The 23,972-nt window shown below is 46.6% G+C and overlaps 1 protein-coding gene across 2 annotated transcripts; it reads left to right on the top strand.

The window, feature by feature from the left end:
* The first annotated feature begins 1,870 nt into the window (after window positions 1-1,870).
* Window positions 1,871-23,400, top strand: fbxl20 (F-box and leucine-rich repeat protein 20). Of its 2 annotated transcripts, none has more exons than XM_034057299.3 (15): window positions 1,871-2,622; window positions 6,135-6,196; window positions 14,075-14,129; window positions 14,511-14,585; window positions 14,809-14,903; window positions 17,674-17,742; window positions 17,882-17,977; window positions 18,096-18,222; window positions 18,860-18,934; window positions 19,546-19,676; window positions 19,765-19,825; window positions 20,064-20,108; window positions 20,730-20,786; window positions 20,908-21,120; window positions 21,411-23,400. In XM_034057299.3, the coding sequence occupies exons 1-15, from the start codon at window positions 2,581-2,583 to the stop codon at window positions 21,516-21,518; spliced, it is 1,311 nt and encodes a 436-aa protein (XP_033913190.1). In that variant the 5' UTR covers window positions 1,871-2,580; the 3' UTR covers window positions 21,519-23,400. The 2 variants fall into 2 exon arrangements, with proteins under 2 accessions (XP_033913190.1, XP_058859034.1); XM_059003051.1 differs by lacking the exon at window positions 1,871-2,622 and adding an exon at window positions 3,236-3,325.
* Window positions 23,401-23,972: the final 572 nt, after the last annotated feature.

The raw sequence follows: 23,972 nt of genomic DNA, 5'->3' as shown, positions 1-23,972 counted from the left end.
TTGTCTTACAGAACATACAGATAACCCTGTTCAGATCTCCAGCAGTGACCAGCGCTCATTTAAAGTGTGCTATTGAACTAGCCCTGTGCTGTGTGTTTAGAAGCCAGCTGACAAACCGTTTAGTTTTCCAGACTCCACTAAACCTCTCTGTTAATAATTTTATAATAATACATTACTAGTACTGTACTAGTGCCATCCCATGCATAGGAAACATAGCAAAACAAAACAATATTTTTTATGTTTACTGGGATACTAGTTGCTGAGGACCGTCTTCATTTGTTTGATTTATAATAAGTTATTAGAGCCAACAGGGAGTGGCTTGCTCTGGAACATGGTCTAGGAATAAGGGCCAGCCCCAATTAGGGGGCCGTGCCCCCCCAGTTTGGACAGGGTACCCCCACCACCACTTCAGATCCCAGATTCAGATACAAATCTATGACTAATCATTAATGACAGCAGTTAAACACAAAAATCGAACTATTTAAGGGTCCCTTTTTCTCGCAGTATGTGACGTTTTCTAATCTGTGCATTTCGAGAGTCATAATCCAGTCCAGTCCGTTGAAAGTAAGCAGTTTGTGTCCATCCGTTACTTTACAGCAGTTTGGTGTGTGTGTGTGTCGATATCTGTTTATTGCATTCCCTTTGGGCCTGCTCACTGTATGTATTGTGTTCATTCCAACTTGAAGCTCAGAAGTAAGGGTTGCTAATACATTAAGAAGAACTCTGATCTTCTTTCTGGGGCTTCTTCTACAGAGTGAGTCGTGTCCCTGGTGAGGTTTCTGCCCAGTACTGATCCCCATTCCTCAGGTCCAGTATCCTGCTCCTGGGTTCAGAGTGATCTCCCCTTTCCTCTGGCTCGACTCTTTTATCACACCCAGAGTCCAGTTTTGTTTCCAACTTCAACGTCCCAGCAGTGTTTCCCTGAAGTGAATCCCTCCGAGCCCAGCACATTAACACAGCGATCAAACCGCTCAGGGTGAGTGTGAGAGTTAGTGTGTGAGTGTGCTGCTCGTTATATTCATATGAAAAGAAGTTAGACGCTTTCGACAAAGTGTCTTTTTCAATGTGTTTAAAATAAATCAGGCTGTGATTATCTATAATTGGATGGAATCATTTTTTGTAAATTTTCTCTCTGCTGTCAAATGTACTGCCTTTCAGATCGCTGGGATCCCGTGCTGCAGTCCAGGGATTGTGCTCCAAACTGGCCCTAAATCTGCACTTTTTATAGCAACATTAGGCAACAAGGTGAATTTAAAAGATGTGTATCTAGTTAAGGACTGGTTGGAACAAAAAATCTGCACTGGATTTGCCCACAAAGCAAGTTCAATCCTGACTGACACAGACAGCGAGGGTCCCACGTTTGAGTAAATGCAACCACTGAGCCGTCTGGCTCCTATAACAGGGTTTCCCAACCCTGGTCCGGGGGGGGGGGGGGGTCTGCTGGTTTTCATTCCAACTGAGATCTCAGTTTTAATCAAACCCTTAATTGAACTGATAATGTGCTTAATTAAACCTTTTTATAACTGTTCTGAGCTCCTAAAAAGTTGCTGATTTCAAGTTCCTTATAAAATTGTACAGTTAACTTGAAATCTCCAACTGTTTAAAAGCTGAGAAAACTGGAACTGGGAATTCCTGCCTTGGAACAGCGGCAGCTCCATGCTTGTTTCTCCCGCAACTATGACGTCTCGGAGCTTGCACGCTACCTGTGTTCTGATTGGCGACGGCGATTTTTAAGGGGGCGGGATGATGACCAAAGACGGAAGTCCTGAAGCATTGAAGAATAATACAAAGTTAAAAAATAGCATTTACCCCCACGTTTATAATCACCGGGACCGGAGATGGGAGGGGAGGGCTACACACTCTAGTTTTGTTTTGTGTTTCGGCCCAACGTGCTGTAAGAACCCAGAGCCCAATACATCTGGGATATGTGGCACACATTTTGTATCGCTAATTGGGCCGATGAAAACAACCCCATAATCTCAGCCTAAAAGTTAAAAAAAAAACATTCAACTATTATAATAATGCTTTATTAAATGCGGGTTATTTTAATGAAAACTTCCCGTAGCATCTCATATGAGCAGTTATATTAATCAAGGTTGGCGAGTCTTTTTTTTTTAACCAAAACTAAACAGGCCTAAATAAATACATAAATAAATAAATAAATAAATAAAAACAGACAAAATAACTTTATACAGCATTTCGCTGAATCTATATAAGCACTGAAATCACATCTGATGGAAAACTAAAATAGTCATGTTTTAAAATAGTCTATCTGTGTGTCTATTAGCCAATGATCGTTTACTATAGCGGTGTATCATGGAATATAATTGTATTAATGAACTAAAATAAATAGGGGTGGATGCGGTGGTGTCGCTTGGCCTTGGTGCAATGTAATTTATACTGAAATACTTTCAAACTAGTCTCTACGGTCCTGAGTGTGCCTGAGCGCGACAGGCTGGTGTGTGTGTGTGTTGTATTTAGCCGACGGGAGACCCGCACAACGAGCACACATATTTTACACTTTCCTCCGTTTTCAACCCCGTACCCCGCCGGAATATCTCGGATATACCCTGGTCCACGATGGGGAAGGAGGTGAACGGAGTGTCGCGGAGCCGGTTTGAGGTCGGTATTGATTCTTAAAACGATCAGAAATCTCAAATAAAAAACAAAACCGTGTCTCTAGGTTCGACATGGGGCTGGTTGAAATACTAGGAAACAAGAGGGGGGGGTGGGGATCCAAACGAATGTGTGTGTTTTGTTTTTTTAAATTAACACAGTTGTATTTTTACACCAAAATACTGACTCGGATTAGTGTGTTAGCAAAATAAATAAATGCAGGAGTTATGCATGCTCGTGAAACAGACGCGTCTGATTGTAATGTCGCAGAGATTAAAATAACATGTATTTACAGTTGACAAAGTTAAACGCAATAATATTATTTTCCGGGGGCATGCCTTTTTGTATTAATATTTTGACAGGAGGGTTTTGTTTAGTATCGTATTGTTAATGCAGTTCTGTTTTAAAAGGCCATTCATTTCCCCTTTAGAACTCTTTCTCTTGCAAACAAACAAAAAAAAATACGCAGTACTGTCTATCCTGCGGACGACACTCTCCAGCCGAGCTTGTAATTAACACAATAAAACAAACTAGATGAAATAAAACGAAGCGAGTGGGTCCCTTTCTGTTTAGTTGCACAGCAAATTCGTTGCATTTTATTTATTTGCGTTGCATCGGCAGAGCTGTATGGATAATGGCGGCGGCTGGGCCACACACAGGCTGCACAGCTGACGGTGACAACGTTGATAAACTTCTCTCACGATCCGGGGTGATTTTTCAAGATGAAAATGAATACCCCGTATCATAATCGCACCAGTTTTACGCGTATAAAAAAAAGAATACCATTACAAGTCCACTGCCGTAGTTTATATTTTGTATTGAGTGCGTTTGTTTTTGTTTCTGGGTTGTCAAACTTTTCACTGTTTTGGTTTTAGTGTAATGGTGGTAGTTCCGTAAATCGTTACAAAGCGGGTGGCAGTACATTTTGCACTGTGTTATGGTGTCAAGGAGGCAGTGTGTGGTTCTCGGTGGTTTTATATTAACCTCCGAAGGCCCTGGCTTGTGTGGGATTTATGCGGTTTCTATTTATTTTTAACGGCGCAACAGCTGATATAAGGTCAGGATCTAGGCCGTGCCAGGGGCTTCATCACCACACAAACCTCTGTAACGTTTCATTAATAAACCCACTTTACCAACAATAATGCGCCTCATTCCTGTCTTGTTTGGTTGCTCTTAACCATTGGTTTCGCCCCTTTTAAAACGTTTGACATTTTGGTAAAGACACATTTAAAAGCATTTTTAAATACGGTATTAGTTACCAAGAGTCTGGCATAACCTGTGTTGTATACTGTGTTAACGAACAATTTGTTTTTTAAGACAAGTCTGGACTTGTTTTTTTTTATCACCTAAGTATTGTTGTATTAGAAGAAGCGGCTTTCTTAGTTCCTAGCCATATGGAGTATATCATAATATATATGTTTGAATAATGTTGGTAAGACGTTTCCTCTGTCGGTAGATCCGGGCTGCTGGTTTGATTACAAACACGCTACTCCCGCACCAAACCGGACTTTTTAATGATTTTTCTTACTGGGGGGGGGGGGGATTTGAAGGGAGTGACCATTCCTCGCTAACATTGATAAAGTGCTTGTGTTATTTGTGAGAAGGGAGGGGGAGCTGGGCTGTGTGTTGATTTGTTTACTGCCAGGTAACTAACTGCAGGCATTAAAGACACAGGTGTCTAATTCGGTGAATGCGGAGGGGGGAGGGGGAGGGGGAGGGGGAGGGTACTTTTCATGGAGTCTGGGGCTCGATGCTGGGCGATAATGACCGGCTCAGTTGTTACCAACAACACTGTCACCGTTGGTTTTCATATTGAACTGGGTTGTGTTTAGATATATTTACATTTTTGTGTGGCCCAGGGTTGGAAATACGAACACAGCGGTTTGAGCCATTCTTGGTTTTACTAAGAGTTTTTAGTAAGACACACCTGAGCTTGTTACATACTCACTGTGGCTAATCAAGCTTGCAGTAAAATCTGGAATGGGTGAAATTGCTATGCTATAGGAGTCTTATTTCCATTCCTGCTACATTTGCTCACAGAATGCTGTCATGTTCACTGTTCAGTGTTGCTGTTCTCTCCCTCAGTGTCGTGTTCAGTGTTGCTGATGTTGCTGTTCTCTCCCTCAGTCTCGTGTTCAGTGTTGCGGTCTCTCCCTCAGTCTCGTGTTTAGTGTTGCTGTTCTCTCCCTCAGTGTCGTGTTCAGTGTTGCTGGGCTCTCCCTCAGTGTCGTGTTCAGTGTTGCTGGGCTCTCCCTCAGTGTCGTGTTCAGTGTTGCTGATGTTGCTGTTCTCTCCCTCAGTCTCGTGTTCAGTGTTGCTGGTCTCTCCCTCAGTCTCGTGTTCAGTGTTGCTGGTCTCTCCCTCAGTCTCGTGTTCAGTGTTGCTGGTCTCTCCCTCAGTCTCGTGTTCAGTGTTGCTGGTCTCTCCCTCAGTCTCGTGTTCAGTGTTGCTGGTCTCTCCCTCAGTGTCGTGTTCAGTGTTGCTGGTCTCTCCCTCAGTGTCGTGTTCAGTGTTGCTGGTCTCTCCCTCAGTGTTGCTGGTCTCTCCCTCAGTCTCGTGTTCAGTGTTGCTGTTCTCTCCCTCAGTGTCGTGTTCAGTGTTGCTGGTCTCTCCCTCAGTGTCGTGTTCAGTGTTGCTGGTCTCTCCCTCAGTCTCGTGTTCAGTGTTGCTGGGCTCTCCCTTAGTCTCGTGTTCAGTGTTGCTGGGCTCTCCCTCAGTCTCGTGTTCAGTGTTGCTGGGCTCTCCCTCAGTCTCGTGTTCAGTGTTGCTGGGCTCTCCCTCAGTCTCGTGTTCAGTGTTGCTGTTCTCTCCCTCAGTCTCGTGTTCAGTGTTGCTGGGCTCTCCCTCAGTCTCGTGTTCAGTGTTGCTGGGCTCTCCCTCAGTCTCGTGTTCAGTGTTGCTGGGCTCTCCCTCAGTCTCGTGTTCAGTGTTGCTGGGCTCTCCCTCAGTCTCGTGTTCAGTGTTGCTGGGCTCTCCCTCAGTCTCGTGTTCAGTGTTGCTGGGCTCTCCCTCAGTCTCGTGTTCAGTGTTGCTGGGCTCTTCCTCAGTGTTTTGTTCAGTGTTGCTGTTCTCTCCCTCAGTCTCGTGTTCAGTGTTGCTGGTCTCTTCCTCAGTGTCGTGTTCAGTGTTGCTGGTCTCTCCCTCAGTGTCGTGTTCAGTGTTGCTGGTCTCTCCCTCAGTGTCGTGTTCAGTGTTGCTGGTCTCTCCCTCAGTGTCGTGTTCAGTGTTGCTGGTCTCTCCCTCAGTGTCGTGTTCAGTGTTGCTGGTCTCTCCCTCAGTGTCGTGTTCAGTGTTGCTGGTCTCGTCCTCAGTGTCGTGTTCAGTGTTGCTGGTCTCTCCCTCAGTGTCGTGTTCAGTGTTGTGGTCTCTCCCTCTGTCGTGTTCAGTGTTGCTGGTCTCTCCCTCAGTGTCGTGTTCAGTGTTGCTGGTCTCTCCCTCAGTGTCGTGTTCAGTGTTGCTGGTCTCTCCCTCAGTCTCGTGTTCAGTGTTGCTGATGTTGCTGTTCTTTCCCTTCTCAGATGTTCTCGAACAGTGACGAGGCCGTCATCAACAAAAAGCTGCCAAAAGAGCTGCTGCTGCGGTAAGTGTGATACCCGGTCACTAGGGGGCACTACCCTCACTAACACCCTCACTCACTAACACCCTCACTAACACCCTCACTCACACTCACTCACACCCTCACTCATACAAACTCATATTATTATTATTTAGCAGACGCCTTTATCCAAGGCGATTTACAGAGACTAGGGTGTGTGAACTATGCATCAGCTGCACAGTCATACAACTACATCTCACCCGAAAGACGGAGCACAAGGAGGTTAAGTGACTTGCTCAGGGTCACACAGTGAGTCAGTGGCTGAGGAGGGATTTGAACCGGGGAGCGCCTGGTTACAAGCCCTTTTCTTAAACCACAGGACCACACACTCACTAACACAGTGGTTCTCAATCTGTGGTCCGCGCGCTCCCTTCAGGTGGTCCATGGAAAGGTTACATAATTACAGAAAGGAAGCAGCAGCATAGTTGATATAGATTCCATTGCAAACCTTAAACACTCGGCTACAGAAGCAGGAAGGAAATGCATACATGAAGAATATCTCCAAGTTAAAAAAAAAAAAGGGTCCAAACTCTCCGTCATATATAGTTTTGAAGTGTCTGCAACATGTTATTTGCTAGGGAGGGGTTGCGTTGCACTAACATAGGGCTGTAGTTGGGTTGGAGGCACGAAGCGAAGCTGAGTTTCAACCAACAAAGCCATATGTTCATGCAACACCACGCACAAGCCCTAGAGTGTGTTATCCCACTGATAAAACGGATACAATTTAAATATATATATATATATTTAAACTAACAATCTTATTATATATCCTTCTGCTTTGGAGAAAGAATAGTCTCTGAAATAAGGTTCTAGTGGGTATGATGTTATGTGGCAATTGGGTAGTTTGGTGTGCAAGAAACACAAAAAAGATCGCAGTGGATCAGGGGGTAAATGGAGCCGTGTAGCCTGGGTATGAATTAAGGTGGGTTATTTTTCATTATTCAAATCCTTCTTATTATTCAAATTCTTTGTTTTATTATATATTTAAGGTAAGACCATTTTATTTTTCTGTTGAAGTGTGCTCCCGGCTATACAGAATTCCTGGGGAGTACTCTTGACCGGCCAAATTACGCACTGAAGCACAGAATTCTCGTATCCGTCCGTTTACATTTTGAGACAAACCTGTTTTTAACACTAGAACCATTGGGTTTATGCGACTACCTAGAACCGCCAGCGGTAATCATTTTGACGGGTACATTTTAAACAGCTTCGATATGAAAATGAAACACAAACTGTCAGATACAACTCAAGTTTTATTTGTGAACATCATAGCTAACATTTGCATAGCAGAAACACTGTATTTAAATGAAAAAAATGAACATAAAAGGCTATTTTTTAAATAATGAAAAACTATAATAAAATAAACATTTCAAAAGAAGATATTGTGTATCCAGCTGTAAACGGGTTATATGTAGGCCTTTATACGCAATTGTAAAATCGAAATAATTATTTATAAAAAATAACATTAAAAAAAGAAAATAACTCATTTTCCATTGTGTAATGGGAATGCGCATTCAGGGAAACATACTTCAAAGTAATGTGCATTTACCACATACTGCTCTTTCACACTGAGCACAGATATCAGAAGTTTATTGCATTTTCTGTTGCGTGTGTCACTTGATGCGCACTGTATCCAGGTTGAGCTGCGTTTCCCTACCACTTTGCAGTTTTCTGATCGAAATGTTTCTGTCAAAGCTCTGTGGCTCGCATCATAAGAGATCTCTCCTCCTGATGTTTTCCCCGGTGCATTCATTGTACAAAACGAAGGAATTGATGGCTGCCATGTCCAGTACATTGTAAAATACAGCAACTGGACACAGATGATTGCTTTCACAGAGTACTAAGTTTTGCACAGGTGGTGGAAACTCACTTCTCGCTTTGTTTACTGTTCCAACCAGGCTGTGTGTTTTTTTGTTTTTTTTCTTCAACTGTTTTGCTAATTACAGTGAAATAAGAAATTGTCATTGGTAACATTCATCCCTTTTACTAAACACGGTTACATCAGCCTAACACATTGTCACCCAGTCTCTGACCAGCTGGGCGAGTTTCATCTTTGCACAGCTGGGGTAGGGTCCGCTGCCAGCCAAAACTTGATCCCAAATTTGACAGGTTTGTTTGACACCCTGCTTTTGTCGGAAACAGCTGCTTGTTCATGCAATGTTTTATGTTTAGCTTGAAGCAGACAATGCTGTTTGCAATGAAGTCGTTCCAAATTTCTGATGCCAAGGCAAATATATCTGTAGTTGCTCTCAAATCAAAACACAAAAAAATCAAGATTTCTCGAAATATTCTTGTAATAGTAATATTATAAGACAGCAGACTATATATGCTCATGTAGACAGCCAGACAGCAGTTCTCCAAGGAATTGATAGGATCACAATAGATATTTGGATAACACATATCTAGACGTCAAGAGCAATATTCTATTCAAATACATACTGCTGTAAACTCAGCGTAGCTACAGATAACAAACTGGCTTGTATACATATACAAAATAGCGTATTGTAGGTTATAGTAACAATAAAAGCGTGTATTGTAACAAGCTGTCAAAATTACTACTTTTGGCGGTTCTAGATAGAAGTGATCATAACTTTTGACTTTCTGATTCTGACTTTCAAACGCTGTCAGTATGTTTAATACATGTATTTAGGAAAAGTCAAGAACAGACAACCTCGGATCTTTAACACACGCAGCGTAATTTAAATTTTAAAAGTGAAAACCGTCACACACACACACACACAATCAGCGTGCAGCATCGCCACTGCACTAACACACTCGCACACACACACAATCAGCGTGCAGCATCGCCACTGCACTAACACACTCGCACACACACACACAATCAGCGTGCAGCATCGCCACTGCACTAACACACTCGCACACACACACAATCAGCGTGCAGCATCGCCACTGCACTAACACACTCGCACACACACACAATCAGCGTGCAGCATCGCCACTGCACTAACACACTCGCACACACACACAATCAGCGTGCAGCATCGCCACTGCACTAACACACTCGCACACACACACAATCAGCGTGCTGCATCGCCACTGCACTAACACACTCGCACACACACACAATCAGCGTGCAGCATCGCCACTGCACTAACACACTCGCACACACACACACAATCAGCGTGCAGCATCGCCACTGCACTAACACACTCGCACACACACACAATCAGCGTGCAGCATCGCCACTGCACTAACACACTCGCACAAACACACACAATCAGCGTGCAGCATCGCCACTGCACTAACACACTCGCACACACACACACACACACACACAATCAGCGTGCAGCATCGCCACTGCACTAACACACTCGCACACACACACACACACAATCAGCGTGCAGCATCGCCACTGCACTAACACACTCGCACACACACACACACACACACAATCAGCGTGCAGCATCGCCACTGCACTAACACACTCGCGCACGCACACACACACAATCAGCGTGCAGCATCGCCACTGCACTAACACACTCGCACACACACACACACACACACACAATCAGCGTGCAGCATCGCCACTGCACTAACACACTCGCGCACACACACACACAGCCAATCAGCGTGCAGCATCGCCACTGCACTAACACACTCGCACACACACACAATCAGCGTGCAGCATCGCCACTGCACTAACACACTCGCGCACGCACACACACAATCAGCGTGCAGCATCGCCACTGCACTAACACACTCGCACACACACACAATCAGCGTGCAGCATCGCCACTGCACTAACACACTCGCACACACACACTCAATCAGCGTGCAGCATCGCCACTGCACTAACACACTCGCACACACACACACACACAATCAGCGTGCAGCATCGCCACTGCACTAACACACTCGCACACACACACACACACACACAATCAGCGTGCAGCATCGCCACTGCACTAACACACTCGCACACACACACACACACACAATCAGTCACACACGAGCTCACTAACACACTCGCACACTCTTCACACAATAATAATAACTTTAAATATTTGCCTTTCACAGCGAAGTGTCCCAAGGCGCTGCACAATCAAAATGTCCAAAATACAAATTCATTTATAAACATTGTAAACTTAAATACAAACAAGATAAAAGTAGAATTATCCAACTACATTGTTAAAAGCTGTGCCCACCCAGAGGAATAGGCTTGGGTGAAATGCATTGAAGAAGTCCTGAATCGGAAGACCTGAGCCGTCTCCCTGGGATGTATGGGCTCAGAAGGTCCGTGATGTCAGAAGAACCCTGACCATGTAGGGTCTTGTATGTCAGCAGCAGAATCTTGGAAGTGTCACGGGAACAGACAGGAAGCCAATGCAAACACGCAAGGACAGGAGTCATGTGTTCAGTCCGTCTGGGGCTCATCCAGCTGATAGATAGAGTAAAGCTGGGATTTAGACCCTCCCACCAGCAACTCGGGAAAATCCTTCTCTATCTGTGGTTCTCGCATCTGCCACTCACACCGACAGGGAAGATCACTCGCTCACTCAATCACGCACTCCCTAACTCACTCACGCACTCACTCACGCATTCCCTAACTCGCTCACTCAATCACGCACTCCCTAACTCATGCACTCACTCATGCACTCTCACTCACTCACGCACTCTCACTCACTCAAGCACTTCCTAACTCACTCATGCACTCTCACTCAATCACGCACTCCCTAACTCGCTCACTCACGCACTCTCACTCAATCACGCACTCTCACTCAATCACTCGCTCACTCACGCACTCCCTAACTCATGCACTCACTCATGCATTCTCACTCAATCACACACTCCCTAACTGGCTCACTCAATCACACATCTACCTCGCAATTCATTTCAATTCAATAAGCTTTATTGGCATGACAAGAATAAACAAGTTTTGCCAAAGCAATTACAATGTATGAGAAAGAAAAACAAACACGGTCGCAATGCATAAACAGACACAATGAAAAGACATATTTTCAGTGCAGATTAGTTTTTGTCTCTTAGACTGTGACAGGCAGTCACATTCTGCAGCTAGTCCACATGTCCCCACCTCTCCTAAAAATATTTGTAATTTTTCAGTTTCTGTGACTCGTGAATTTGGGGCAGTGCAGTAGGAAGTGGAGCTCTGTCTCAATGTGGCCTGGCTCACAGTGCTCACACAGTCTCCTCTCTCCTCTCTCTCTCTCTCTCTGCAGTAGGAAGTGGAGCTCTGTCTCAATGTGGCCTGGCTCACAGTGCTCACACAGTCTCCTCTCTCCTCTCTCTCTCTCTCTCTACAGTAGGAAGTGGAGCTCTGTCTCAATGTGACCTGGCTCACAGTGGTCACACAGTCTCCTCTCTCTCTCTCTCCTCTCTCTGCAGTAGGAAGTGGAGCTCTGTCTCAATGTGACCTGGCTCACAGTCTCCTCTCTCCTCTCTCTACAGTAGGAAGTGGAGCTCTGTCTCAATGTGACCTGGCTCACAGTGCTCACACAGTCTCCTCTCTCCTCTCTCTCTCCTCTCTCTGCAGTAGGAAGTGGAGCTCTGTCTCAATGTGACCTGGCTCACAGTGCTCACACAGTCTCCTCTCTCTCTCTCCTCTCTCTGCAGTAGGAAGTGGAGATCTGTCTCAATGTGACCTGGCTCACAGTGCTCACACAGTCTCCTCTCTCCTCTCTCTCTCTCCTCTCTCTGCAGTAGGAAGTGGAGCTCTGTCTCAATGTGACCTGGCTCACAGTGCTCACACAGTCTCCTCTCTCCTCTCTCTCTCTCTCCTCTCTCTACAGTAGGAAGTGGAGCTCTGTCTCAATGTGACCTGGCTCACAGTGGTCACACAGTCTCCTCTCTCTCTCTCTCTCCTCTCTCTGCAGTAGGAAGTGGAGCTCTGTCTCAATGTGACCTGGCTCACAGTCTCCTCTCTCCTCTCTCTACAGTAGGAAGTGGAGCTCTGTCTCAATGTGACCTGGCTCACAGTGCTCACACAGTCTCCTCTCTCCTCTCTCTCTCCTCTCTCTGCAGTAGGAAGTGGAGCTCTGTCTCAATGTGACCTGGCTCACAGTGTTCACACAGTCTCCTCTCTCTGGGTCTTCAGGTGGCTCTGTGTCGACCCTTTTCAATTGCTAAAGTGTGGTCGCTCAATCTGTATTTGGTCAGTTTTTGTTTTTGGTATCTGGTATTGTTTTTCAAGGCAGTGGCTATTTTAGATCTCACTGTGGCCTGATTAGAGCAGCTGTTGTGAGGCTCTGTGATGCTGATCTGGTTCTCCTCACAGAGCTTCTCCATCATGTAGTTGATGGTCTTTTTATTTGAGTAGCTCTCCTGGCTCTTCAGAGCTTTGAAACGGGTGGAGTCGGGGTTGCTTTGGTTCAGGTGTCTCCAGTACCTCAAAGCTCTCTTTTGTACAGTGAGCAGTGAGGGAAGACATCCTAGCTCGGCTCCACAAGCATTGCTTGGAGCATTTCTGTGCAACTGCAGGATGTTTTGGCACAATTCTACGTGTAAGATTTCTGTTGGACTTTTGTCCTGATTACTGTACTCTCAATTTAGAATGGGGACCCCAAATTTCACCCTCTCCCTCTCTCTCGCTATACATACACGCCAACAGGGAGCACTCTATTGTACACACACACTCTAGGGCAGGGGTCTCCCGCCCTGGTCCTGGAGAGGTACTGTGGTTGCTGGTTTTCGTTTCAACCAATCTCTCAGTTACTCAATTGAACCAATTATTGTCTTAATTAGTCAAGATTAACAGGTGTTCCAGATCTTTAGCCACTGATGATGTAAAGACACCTATATTACCTGTAGGACAGGGGCTCTCCAGGACCAGGGCTGGTGATCCCTGCTGTAGGGTAACAAGATAATAGGTGCAGGTCTCTGGGTTCTGCAGAGTTTAAAGTGCTGCTGTAATTAACAACGCTGACAGGAGACTGAGAAACCACACGCAGGAAACCTTCACACAGTCAGTCAGTGTGTGTGTGTGTGTGTGTGTGTGTGTGTGTGTGTGTGAGACAGAGAAAGAGTCTGCTGTGTGTGAGAGAGACAGAGAGAGTCTGCTGTGTGTGTGTGTGTGAGAGAGAGAGAGACAGAGAGAGTGCTTTGTGTGTGTGAGAGAGAGAGAGAGTCTGCTGTGTGTGTGTGTGTGTGTGTGTGAGTGAGAGAGAGAGACGGAGAGAGAGAGTACAGTGAGTACACCACACCATGGAGGGTATTTACAAAACGTGGATTCAGTTTGCTCTCTTAGAATTCTAGAACGTGTTCAGCTTTCCTTTTTGCTTTTCCACTAAAATGTATGTTCTGTTTTGCACGCTTTCGTTCAGTTGTTTTCAGTAATTATGTGATTTGGCTTTTTAGTTTCATACCTTTATTAACAGGGGTTTACCCAGCATGGTTTCTAGTCTGTCGATGTACAGAGTGTGTGTGTGTGATGGAGCGCTCTGCTTTGTATCTGTGGGACCTCCTTCCCATACAGTATGTGTTTATTAGTACAGTGGTGTGTGTGTGTCTGTGTGTGCGTGCGTGTCTTTGTTTTCTCATGTGAGTAGATGCTGTTAAGCTGGGGGGACACAAAGCCACTTTTTCAGGAACAGAGGCTTCAAACCTGGTTCCAGGAGACTTAGTTTGAGGTGGCTGTATGAAACCCCAAGTCTCCCCTGGTGTGTCGTGCAGGGGGCTGAAACCTAGTCTCCTGAAGCCAAGTTTCAAACCACAATGGCCCCGTGTTCCCTCAGCTTTACACTGCCCTTCAAATGAAAATAAAAAAAACAAACGCTTCAGCAGCACAACGATTGGGAGAGCTGCATGGAATTGCAGCTGCTGCTCTGGAGGCAGAGCTTTTGACGATACCTCGTTTGATCCCTGTCCCTCTCCGTCTCTCTCTCTCAGGATATTCTCCTTCCTGGACGTGGTGACTCTCTGCCGATGTGCCCAGGTCTCCAGGGTGAGTCTCAGAATCCTGCAGAACCTCTCTCTCTCCTCTCTCTCTCTCTCTCTCTCTCTCTCTCTCTCTCTCTCTGAACTAGGGAAGTTAATAGCTTAATTGATTAAATGTGTTAAACATTTAGAATGGTGCCTTCAAGTATACAGAGATCAGCTGTGCAGTGGGATAGGGGCAGCAGGGCAGGGTTATTTATTCAATATGTATTTAGTAAGTGGTGCATCATTTATAAAGTGATTTAAACTTTAACATGTTAAAGAACAATGTTTAGGAAATTAAACATAATCTAACATCATCCCTGCTCTGAAACCAGTGACGTAACTCTATGCTCTCTCTATCTCTCTCTCTGTCTGTCTGTGTCTCTTCTCTCGCTGTCTCTCACAGGCCTGGAATGTGCTGGCGCTGGACGGCAGTAACTGGCAGAGGATCGACCTCTTTGACTTCCAGAGAGACATCGAGGTGAGCCTGGCCCCGCCTCCCCTCTCCAACCTTGCCTCCCCTCTCCACCCCCGCCCCCCCTCTCCACCCCCGCCTCCCTTCTCCATCCCTGCCTCCCTTCTCCATCCCTGCCTCCCCTCTCCATCTCTCTCTCTTTCTCCCCCTCGCCCCTCTCTTTCTCCCCTTGCTCCTCTCTGTTTTTCCCTAACAGCTGTTTCTCTGTCTGTCTGTCTGTTTGTTTCAGGGGCGTGTCGTGGAGAACATCTCAAAACGCTGCGGGGGGTTCCTGAGGAAGCTGAGCCTGAGGGGGTGTCTGGGGGTTGGGGACAGCGCGCTCAGGTGAGGGAGTGCCTGGGGTGGGGGACAGATCTGGCTTTCTTCTGGAATACCATAACTCTGGTCTTGTCCAGCTTTACTGTCAGTGCCCAGTTCTGACAGTACTGCTGTTTGTCTCCACTTTTGTGAATTAGGGTTATAAGCCCTTGGTTCCATATGGCAGGGAAGCAGCCTGGGGTTGCTGTTTCAATGAGGTTGAATAATTTAAGCAGGGCCTCCTGAAGCCCGGGGCTGCTGTTTCAGCATTTCATTGTTGGTGCTGTCAGACCCGCAGGCTTGAGGGCTTGAAGTTTATCTTTCAGCTCCAGTACTGTATTTAATTTGTTCCATAGTTCTCAAAAGGAGTTTTGGTCAATGGATTCCTCAATTTGGCTTATTTTTGTCGTTGTCCATCAAATCAACAGTACGAAGGTCACTCTTGAAATCAGGACTTGAAGGATGTGTTGCAGTAAGAATACCTCTGTTAGGAAAGGGGAACCAGACTATAAGGCTAAAATATGCACAAGAACACAGACATTGGACTATGGAACAATGGTCAAAGGTGCTTTGGACTGTTGATTTGATGGACAGCGACACCTGTGCCTTCTGCCAGTTCTGTTGTCAATTCAACGCTTGTCTTCTTCCTATTCCTTAAGGAATCTTCAGGTACAGCTCATCCTTGTTAGACAGCTTTCTTGTGTCTTCCAGTCCTGGGTTTGTCAATTACAGGTGATGTTTCTCTGTACTTGTTGATTATGCTTCGGGTTCCACACCTTGAAAATCGAGTGATGCGAGCGATTTCACTCAATGTGTTTCCTTCTTTATGCAAGTCAAGGTTGTTATAATAGTAGAAAACACTAGTGGAGGCTTTGAGTAAATTGTTGATGCTCATAATGCATCAGAGTAGAACAATGCAACATGTCTAAGACTTTTGCACAGCAGTGTATGTGTGTGTGTGTGTGTATATATGTGTGTGTGTGTGTATATATATATATATATATATATATATATATATATATATATATATATATATATATATATATATATATATATATATAATGTGTATTTTCTTTACAACACATCGTACTTATTCAAGAAAGAAACAGTACTGCACATTTAACACAGTTATCTAAGTTAAAAACAACAATACGATTGAGTACATAGTACAGATAAAAACAGTATTGAAACTGTTTCAGAGTTTATAGGAGCAGGCTACATCACTCAGAATAAAAATAGAAAAGGCCTAATACACAGTACAGTCCGCTAGAAAAACAACACTACAGCACGTACCTTGTTTTCATGTCCTAGGGTAGAAGTGTCCTTTTATAGATGTTTGTGTCAGTGAGGACGTTCTCTTTGATGCAGCATTGTGCTGCAAATTTCAAAGTAGCAAAGGTTCCATCAGAAGTGTCCGGCTGGGATTCTGCCGGCAATAACACTTTCCCAGCATGACCTCTGCCTCTCCATGAGTTGGGATTGGAACGTTCTCTTCAACACTGGAGTCATCGTTGTTCTCTACAGCTGGCTGCGTAACAGAATTCACAATTTCTTCTTCAGTTAAATAAGTGCCGTCTAAATTGTCACCAGACCTTATCCATTCATCGACTTCAGCCACATCAACATCATTTCCCACTACAAACCCACGTGGTTTTCACCGGTGGATCCTCCTCATCATCATCATCATCATCATCATTCTCCATAGCGTGTGCACTGACACGTTCTTCCACTCGTTTGCCAGGCCTGCGGCTTTCACTTCACTCCATGTTGAAGTACAAGTGTAGACCACATCACGTAAGGTAACACTTTGCAGTGATCTGCTTTCTGATGAACTGCTGTCTGGTGTGGGCTCTGAGCGTCTGTACAGCGTTTTCAAAGCTGGTAGGACTCCCTGATCCATTGGCTGAATTTTACTGGTTGTGTTCGGGGGAAGAAACATGCAGCGAATCTTCCCATCCCGTGATCGAAGCTCCTCGGGATGTCCTGGGCAGTTATCTAGCAGCAGCACAGCTTTCTTATCCAGTTTAAGTGGGTTTAGATTAACTTGTACTGCACACACAAAATTGTTGTGAAACCAGTCCTTAAAAAGTTATTTATTCATCCTTGATTTTTTTTTTTTTGGGCTGCATATCTCCGCCACTGGTTTTTCATGTTCACGTGTTTAAAACATCTAGGTGATTTTTGGATTTGCCTATCAACATCAGAGGCAGTCGATGTGTTCCAGCAGGATTGGCACACGCCAGCAAAGTAACGCGATCCTTGCACTTTTTGTACCCCATGGCATGCTTTTCATTTCTGGATGCAAGTGTTTTGCTCCAGTACAGTCCTGTTTCATCTGCATTATACACGCTTGGCTGGACTTCTGTATACCGGACCCCCTCACTCCCTCTTTTAATAAGGTGCACCTGGTGGTGCGGTGGTGTGCCAGGTGCATGTTGGGCAGCGGGGCGATGCCCTGGGACACCTCCTGCGTTGATGCCCTTGATAATGCGTTGGGGCACGTCCACTCTGGGCAGCAGGGTGGAGATCATGAACTTGGAGCACGGAAGCCACGTTGCCTCCCTGGGAGCCCAAGCTGTTGGGGCCCGTGTGTATGATGAGATACTTCGGGCTCCCAAGTTTCTGCTTTTGACAGGATCTTTAGGGCACTTTCTGTGGTGGGACAGCGCAGTTTGGTCACCCTCCTGCCTGGGAACAGCCACCTCTGGTCCAGATATTTTCCATTGGAGTCTATCAGGATTACTACCTCACTGCTCACCTGCTCTCTCTCTCTCTCTCTCTCTCTCTCTCTCTCTAGGACGTTCTCTCAGAACTGCAGGAACATCGAGCTGCTGAATCTAAACGGCTGCACCAAGATCACGGACGCGTGAGTGTGACCAGGGGGAGGGCAGGGAGGGAATTGGGGGGGGGGGGTGGCTCTCACTTGAAATGTCAAAACCCCTGTTTTCTTTACTGCTGTCTCTCTCGCTCTCTCTCCTCTCCCTACCTCTCTCTCCTATCCACAGTACCTGCAGCAGTCTCAGTAAGTTCTGTCCCAAGCTGAAGCACCTGGACCTGGCCTCCTGCACCTCCATCACCAACCTGTCCCTCAAAGCGCTCAGGTGAGCCTCATCGCTGTCCCTCTCTGCGCTGTCCCGCTCATCGCTGTCCCTCTTGTGTTGCATTATGTTTTCTTGTTGCGTTATGCTGTGTTGCTTACGTTTACTGTGTTGTCTGCAGTGAAGGGTGCCCCCTGCTGGAGCAGCTCAACATCTCTTGGTGTGATCAGGTGACCAAGGACGGGATCCAGGCTCTGGTGCGCTGCTGCCCTGCCCTGCACTGCCTGTTCCTGAAGGGCTGCACTCAGGTACCCAGCACACTGCACACTGCACCCTATACCCTACACACTACATCCTATACCCTATACCCTACATACTGAACACTACACACCATACCCTACACACTGCACACTATACCCTACACACTGCACCCTACACACTACACCCTATACCCTACACACTACATCCTATACCCTACATACTGAACACTACACACCATACCCTACACACTGCACACTATACCCTACACACTGCACCCTACACACTACACCCTATACCCTACACACTACATCCTATACCCTATACCCTACACACTGCACACTACACACCATACCCTACACACTGCACCCTACACACTGCACCCTATACCCTACACACTACACCCTATACCCTACACTCTGCACACTACACACCATACCCTGCACACTACACACTACACCCTATACCCTACACACTGCACACTACACACCATACACTGCATCCTACACACTACACACCATACCCTATACACTACACACCATACCCTACACACTACACACTACACACCATACCCTACACACTACACACTACACACCATCCCCTACACACTGCAGTTTTTCTTTTGTTTTTTGTTTAAACACATATCCACACATAAATGAATGTTCTTAACAGTTTTCTTTTTTTCAGCTGGAAGATGAAGCTCTCAAACATATCGGCGCTCACTGCCCAGAACTGCTCACCTTGAACCTGCAGACCTGCTCCGTGAGTACCTGGGAGACACACTGACTGATTCACAGAGAGACACACGGACAGACAGACTGACTGACTGATTCACAGAGAGACACACGGACAGACTGACTGACTGATTCACAGAGAGACAGACAGACAGACTGACTGACTGACTGACTGACTGATTCACAGAGAGACACACGGACAGACTGACTGACTGATTCACAGAGAGACAGACAGACAGACTGACTGACAGACTGACTGACTGATTCACAGAGAGACACACGGACAGACTGACTGACTGATTCACAGAGAGACACACGGACAGACTGACACTCATTCACAGAGAGACACACGGACAGACTGACTGACTGATTTACAGAGAGACACACGGACAGACACTCATTCACAGAGAGAGACACTGAGAGACAGAGACACACAGAGAGAGATTCACAGAGAGACAGACAGACTCATAGACAGACAGACAGACAGACTCTGAGAGACATTCGGAGAAACTCGCAGGACTTTCAAACTCAGCGATGCGCTGAGAAACAGTTTTGCAACCTTAGCACTACGGTGAATGCTTTGTGAATGTGGCTAGCTAACCTCTCCCTCGTCCTCTCTCTCTCTCTCTCTCCGAGCAGCAGATCACAGACGAGGGTCTCCTCACTATCTGCCGGGGGTGTCCCCGGCTGCAGTCCCTGTGTGTGTCCGGCTGTGCCAACATCACCGACGCAAACCTCAACGCCCTGGGGCAGAACTGCCCGCGGCTCAGGTGAGGGGGCTGAGGGGCAATGCAGACTCTATTTCTAGCCTGGTATTGCTGTGTGGTGTTCAGGTGCTGACTGTCTCTCTCTCTCTAGAATCCTGGAGGTGGCTCGCTGCTCGCAGCTCACTGACCTCGGCTTCACCTCTCTGGCCCGGGTGAGTCTCTGATTAGCACACATCACTGGAGCGACAGAAACAGAGTCTGCGTCTGTTTGTCTGTCTGCGTGCGTCTGTCTGTCTGTCTGCGTGCGTCTGTCTGTCTGTCTGTGTGCATCTGTCTCTGTGTCCATCTGTCTGCGTGCATATGCCTGTGTGAATCCTGTCTCTGTCTGTGTGCATCTGTTTGTCTGTGTGTGTGTTTGCTAAGAGTTTTCTCTCTTTGTGTCTCGGTCAGAACTGTCACGAGCTGGAGAAGATGGACCTGGAAGAGTGTGTGCAGGTCAGACCCTGATCCACCGTGTCCTTGTAAAATCTTTAGTCGAGAGTTAAAAGCCTCAGCAGTTTCACAGTATGTCCAGGCAGGTTATTCCAGAGACAAGGGGCCACAGAACAAAAGGCCCGATCGCCCACAGTGTCCTCGGCACAAGCAGCTGAGCACTACTAGCAGACCGCAGACTCCGCTGCAGCACATAAACACAGAGCACGTCCTTCAGACAGGTTGGACCAAGGCCGTGTAAGATTTTAAAAATCAGCAGCAAGAGCTTGTAATCAATTCTAAATTGTACTGGCAACCAATGAAGAGATGCTAAGATTGGGGATATGTGACCATGTTTTCTTGTTCTCGTCAGAACCCGTGCAGAACTATTTTGCTACTGCAGCCTATGAGTTAGTTTTGAAGAGACACCAGAAAGCAGAGCATTACAATAGTCCAGCCATGATGAAATAAAAGCATGTATTAGTCTCTCTAACTCCACCACTTGAACTCTCTCCTCTCTCTCTCTCTCTCTCTCTCTCTCTCTCTCTCTCTCTCTCTCTCTCTCGCGCTCTCTACCCCCCCTCTCTCTCTACCCCCCTCTCTCTCCCTCTCTAACCCCCTCTCTTTCTCCCCCTCTCTCCTCAGATCACAGACAGCACCCTGATCCAGCTCTCTATATACTGTCCACGGCTGCAGGTCCTGGTGAGTCTGCGGTGGGGTTTCACTTCATCGTGATTGAAGGCATGGCAGCTCTAGCTTGTCTCCAGTCAGGCTCTCCTCTCTCTCCTCACCCCCACCTCCCTCTCTCCTCTCCTCCCTGCAGTCCCTCTCTCACTGTGAGCTCATCACAGACGATGGGATCCGGCACGTTGGCAGCGGCCCCTGCGCTCACGACCGTCTGGAGGTCATCGAGCTGGACAACTGCCCCCTGATCACAGACGCCTCTCTGGAGCATCTCAAGAGCTGCCACAGCCTGGAGAGGATCGAGCTGTATGACTGCCAGCAGATCACCAGAGCGGGGATCAAGAGACTTAGGGTACCTACACACGCCCCCCCCCCCCACTCACACACACACACACACACACACCCTCTCTCTCTCTCTCTCTCTCTCTCACTCCCCTTCCCCCTCTCTCACTCCTCTCTCTCTGTCTCTTTCTCTCTCTCCCCCTCCCCATCTCTCTAACTCTCTCCCACACTCCTCCTCCCCCTCTCTCTCACACTCCCCCTCTCGCTCTTTCTCGCTCGCTCGCTCTCTCTCGCTCCCCTTCTCTCACACTCCCCCTCCCTCTCTCTCTCTCTCACGCTCTCTCTCTCTCTATGTTTCAGACACACCTCCCCAATATCAAAGTCCACGCCTACTTTGCTCCAGTGACCCCGCCCCCCTCTGTGGGAGGAAGTCGTCAGAGGTTCTGCCGCTGCTGCGTCCTGCTATGATGTCAGAGCAGCAACACTGACTTTGTATACAATATCTAGAAATAATGTATAGCTGTGCAAGTCTGGACCTCGAACGCACCATTCCACAGATGCCTGCCTACCTGTCTGTGTCTGTGTGTGAGTGTGTGTCTGTCTGTCTGTCTGTCTGTCTGTCTGTCTATGTCTGTCTGTGTGTGTGCGTGTCTGTCTGTCTCTGTATACAGCATGTCGACTCCCTCATTGCGTTGAAGCTTGAGCCGCTGCAGGTTTTAGTGCGAGTTCACCGTGACGTACCTTTTAAATAAGAAATATTTTTGTATTCAGTGTAGTTCTTTCATCATTATAGATACACTGTACATTCAGACATTGTATTCCCAAAGAATTCACGCAGTTAAAAAAAAAAAAAAGTGCATTTAAGACCAGTCTCAATATGCAGCAGATCTGTGAAGCTGTAAAACATACTGAATACAAAACAGCATTGCTGTGCGTCGCCTGTAGTCATGACAAGCTGAAGCTCTCGTGTGCAGCCTGTTTATAACCGTGTTGGAAACGGTCTAGCAAGCTCTTCATATTCATATCCACCTCCCTAACCTCCACACTACTTGTGAAAATGAATATATTTTTTTATGAAAGAGCAGATTTAATCAAAGAAGAAAAAAAGCCAAATTTTGCATGTTTCAGATAGTGTGTGTGTGTGTGTGTGTATATATATATATATATATATATATATATATATATATATATATATATACTACAACTATTAGTCCACTCTGAGTGTGTGTGTGTGTCTGTGTCAGTGTTTGTGTCGGTGTGCATGTGTGTGTTGTATGATGCGTCTGTCCCACTGTGGTTCCAGCAGCACTGGCACAGGTCTGGGTTCGACTCGCAGTTCCCAGCACGTTCTCACTTTGCTCTGTGCATTCTTGTTAAAGACCTGGTTGAGCACAGCGTTGAAGAGGCAGACTCTGGGATTGTGTGCTCCTCTCAGGACTGGGTTAATGTCTCTGGCACACAGACACGCAGGCGCACGCATGCGTGGGTCAGCATGTCACGCACACGCACACACGTCTGTGGATTCAAAAGTAGAGGTGCAGAGAGAGAGACCAGAAGCCCAGCCCCAGTGCACTCTGGGAGAAGGGGTGCCCCTGGACACTGGCACCCCGACAGACAGACAGACAGACAGACAGACAGACTGGGGAGGAAAGTGAGCAGTCTTTGGATTTTGGACAGACAAACTGACAAGAGTTAAGGGGTCACGGAGTACCCAGTTTCTTTGGAAGGTCATAGGTCATGGAGTTTGAACTGAGCATGCCTGGTTCTGACCCCAGGGAGGTCAGTGGAGTTCAAAGGTCACTGTGTGTACTCACACAGAGCGGAGACTCCTGCGTCCAGGCTTGAATACCTGCCTTTAACACTGTCTTTCAGACCAGCCTCTTCAGCGCTCTGTGAAAAACTGCACCCCTGGGGCTCCCATCTTGGCTCCGAGTCCTCTGTGGTGTATACAGGAGGCTGGTTTCGTGTAAGAGCCACAATGGTCGCTGTTTCACATCCTGCACTCTGACTGACAAGCAGAGCTGCACTGATTCAGACAGCTGGTCCAGGCTTCTTGAATGAATAACATTATAGGAATGTGACAAGCTCTGTGTGCTTCCACAGTCAAACCCACACTGCTTCAATGTCCAGGGTTTAGGAGGAGGAACAGAAGTATAGATTTCCATCTTGTTGCGTTCCTTAATTCAGCTGCAGTTCGACTGAAGTGGACTTGAGTCTAAGAAGTTTAAGAAGTAGCAGAAAGATGAAAGCTACTGAGAGGCACAAGAATGGGGCCCAAAACACCTCCTTTATCACTAACTGAGAGGCATGTGGGTGTGACTGTGTGAGGCCACCAGAGGGCGCTATTCACTAAGAATATCACTAACTGAGAGGCATGTGGGTGTGACTGTGTGAGGCCACCAGAGGGCGCTATTCACTAAGAAAACACAAATCCACAGTGAAGGAGGCGCCTCTATTTTTGTTTTTTATTAGGTCTTCTATGTATTTTGGGTGCTGACAGAATCAACTCCCAGATTAGGCCACAGTACACCCCCTGCCGAACCCCAATAATATAGTATTTGGGGGGTCCCCTGATAGAAGAGAGAGCGGCCGGCTCATAAATGCTATTACTAGGGGAGCAAGCAATAGGAATAATATTTTCCATTCTCCCACTGACCCCTGAAACGAACTTGGATGTTCTTTCCTCATTTTGTTTATCAGTGAACATTGATTGCTGACCGGTCCGGTCTAATAAATGCAGGCAGCGGTAATCTCTGCCACCCTAGAGGGAAGGAGGTTGTGAAACTCATGCCAAACTGCAGACAGGGAATGCACTTTCATCATTGTCTCCCATAGTATAGCCCTTGTTCTCACTGTAAAAGGAAATCAACACAACCACACTCAATCAAGGAATCCAAACCCAGAATAATCATAATGATAATG

The sequence above is a fragment of the Acipenser ruthenus genome, chromosome 28, assembly GCF_902713425.1.
Source record: "Acipenser ruthenus chromosome 28, fAciRut3.2 maternal haplotype, whole genome shotgun sequence".
Lineage (NCBI taxonomy): Eukaryota > Metazoa > Chordata > Actinopteri > Acipenseriformes > Acipenseridae > Acipenser > Acipenser ruthenus.
Note: the sequence above shows the minus strand (reverse complement) of the source record. Positions and strands in the feature narration are given on the sequence as shown.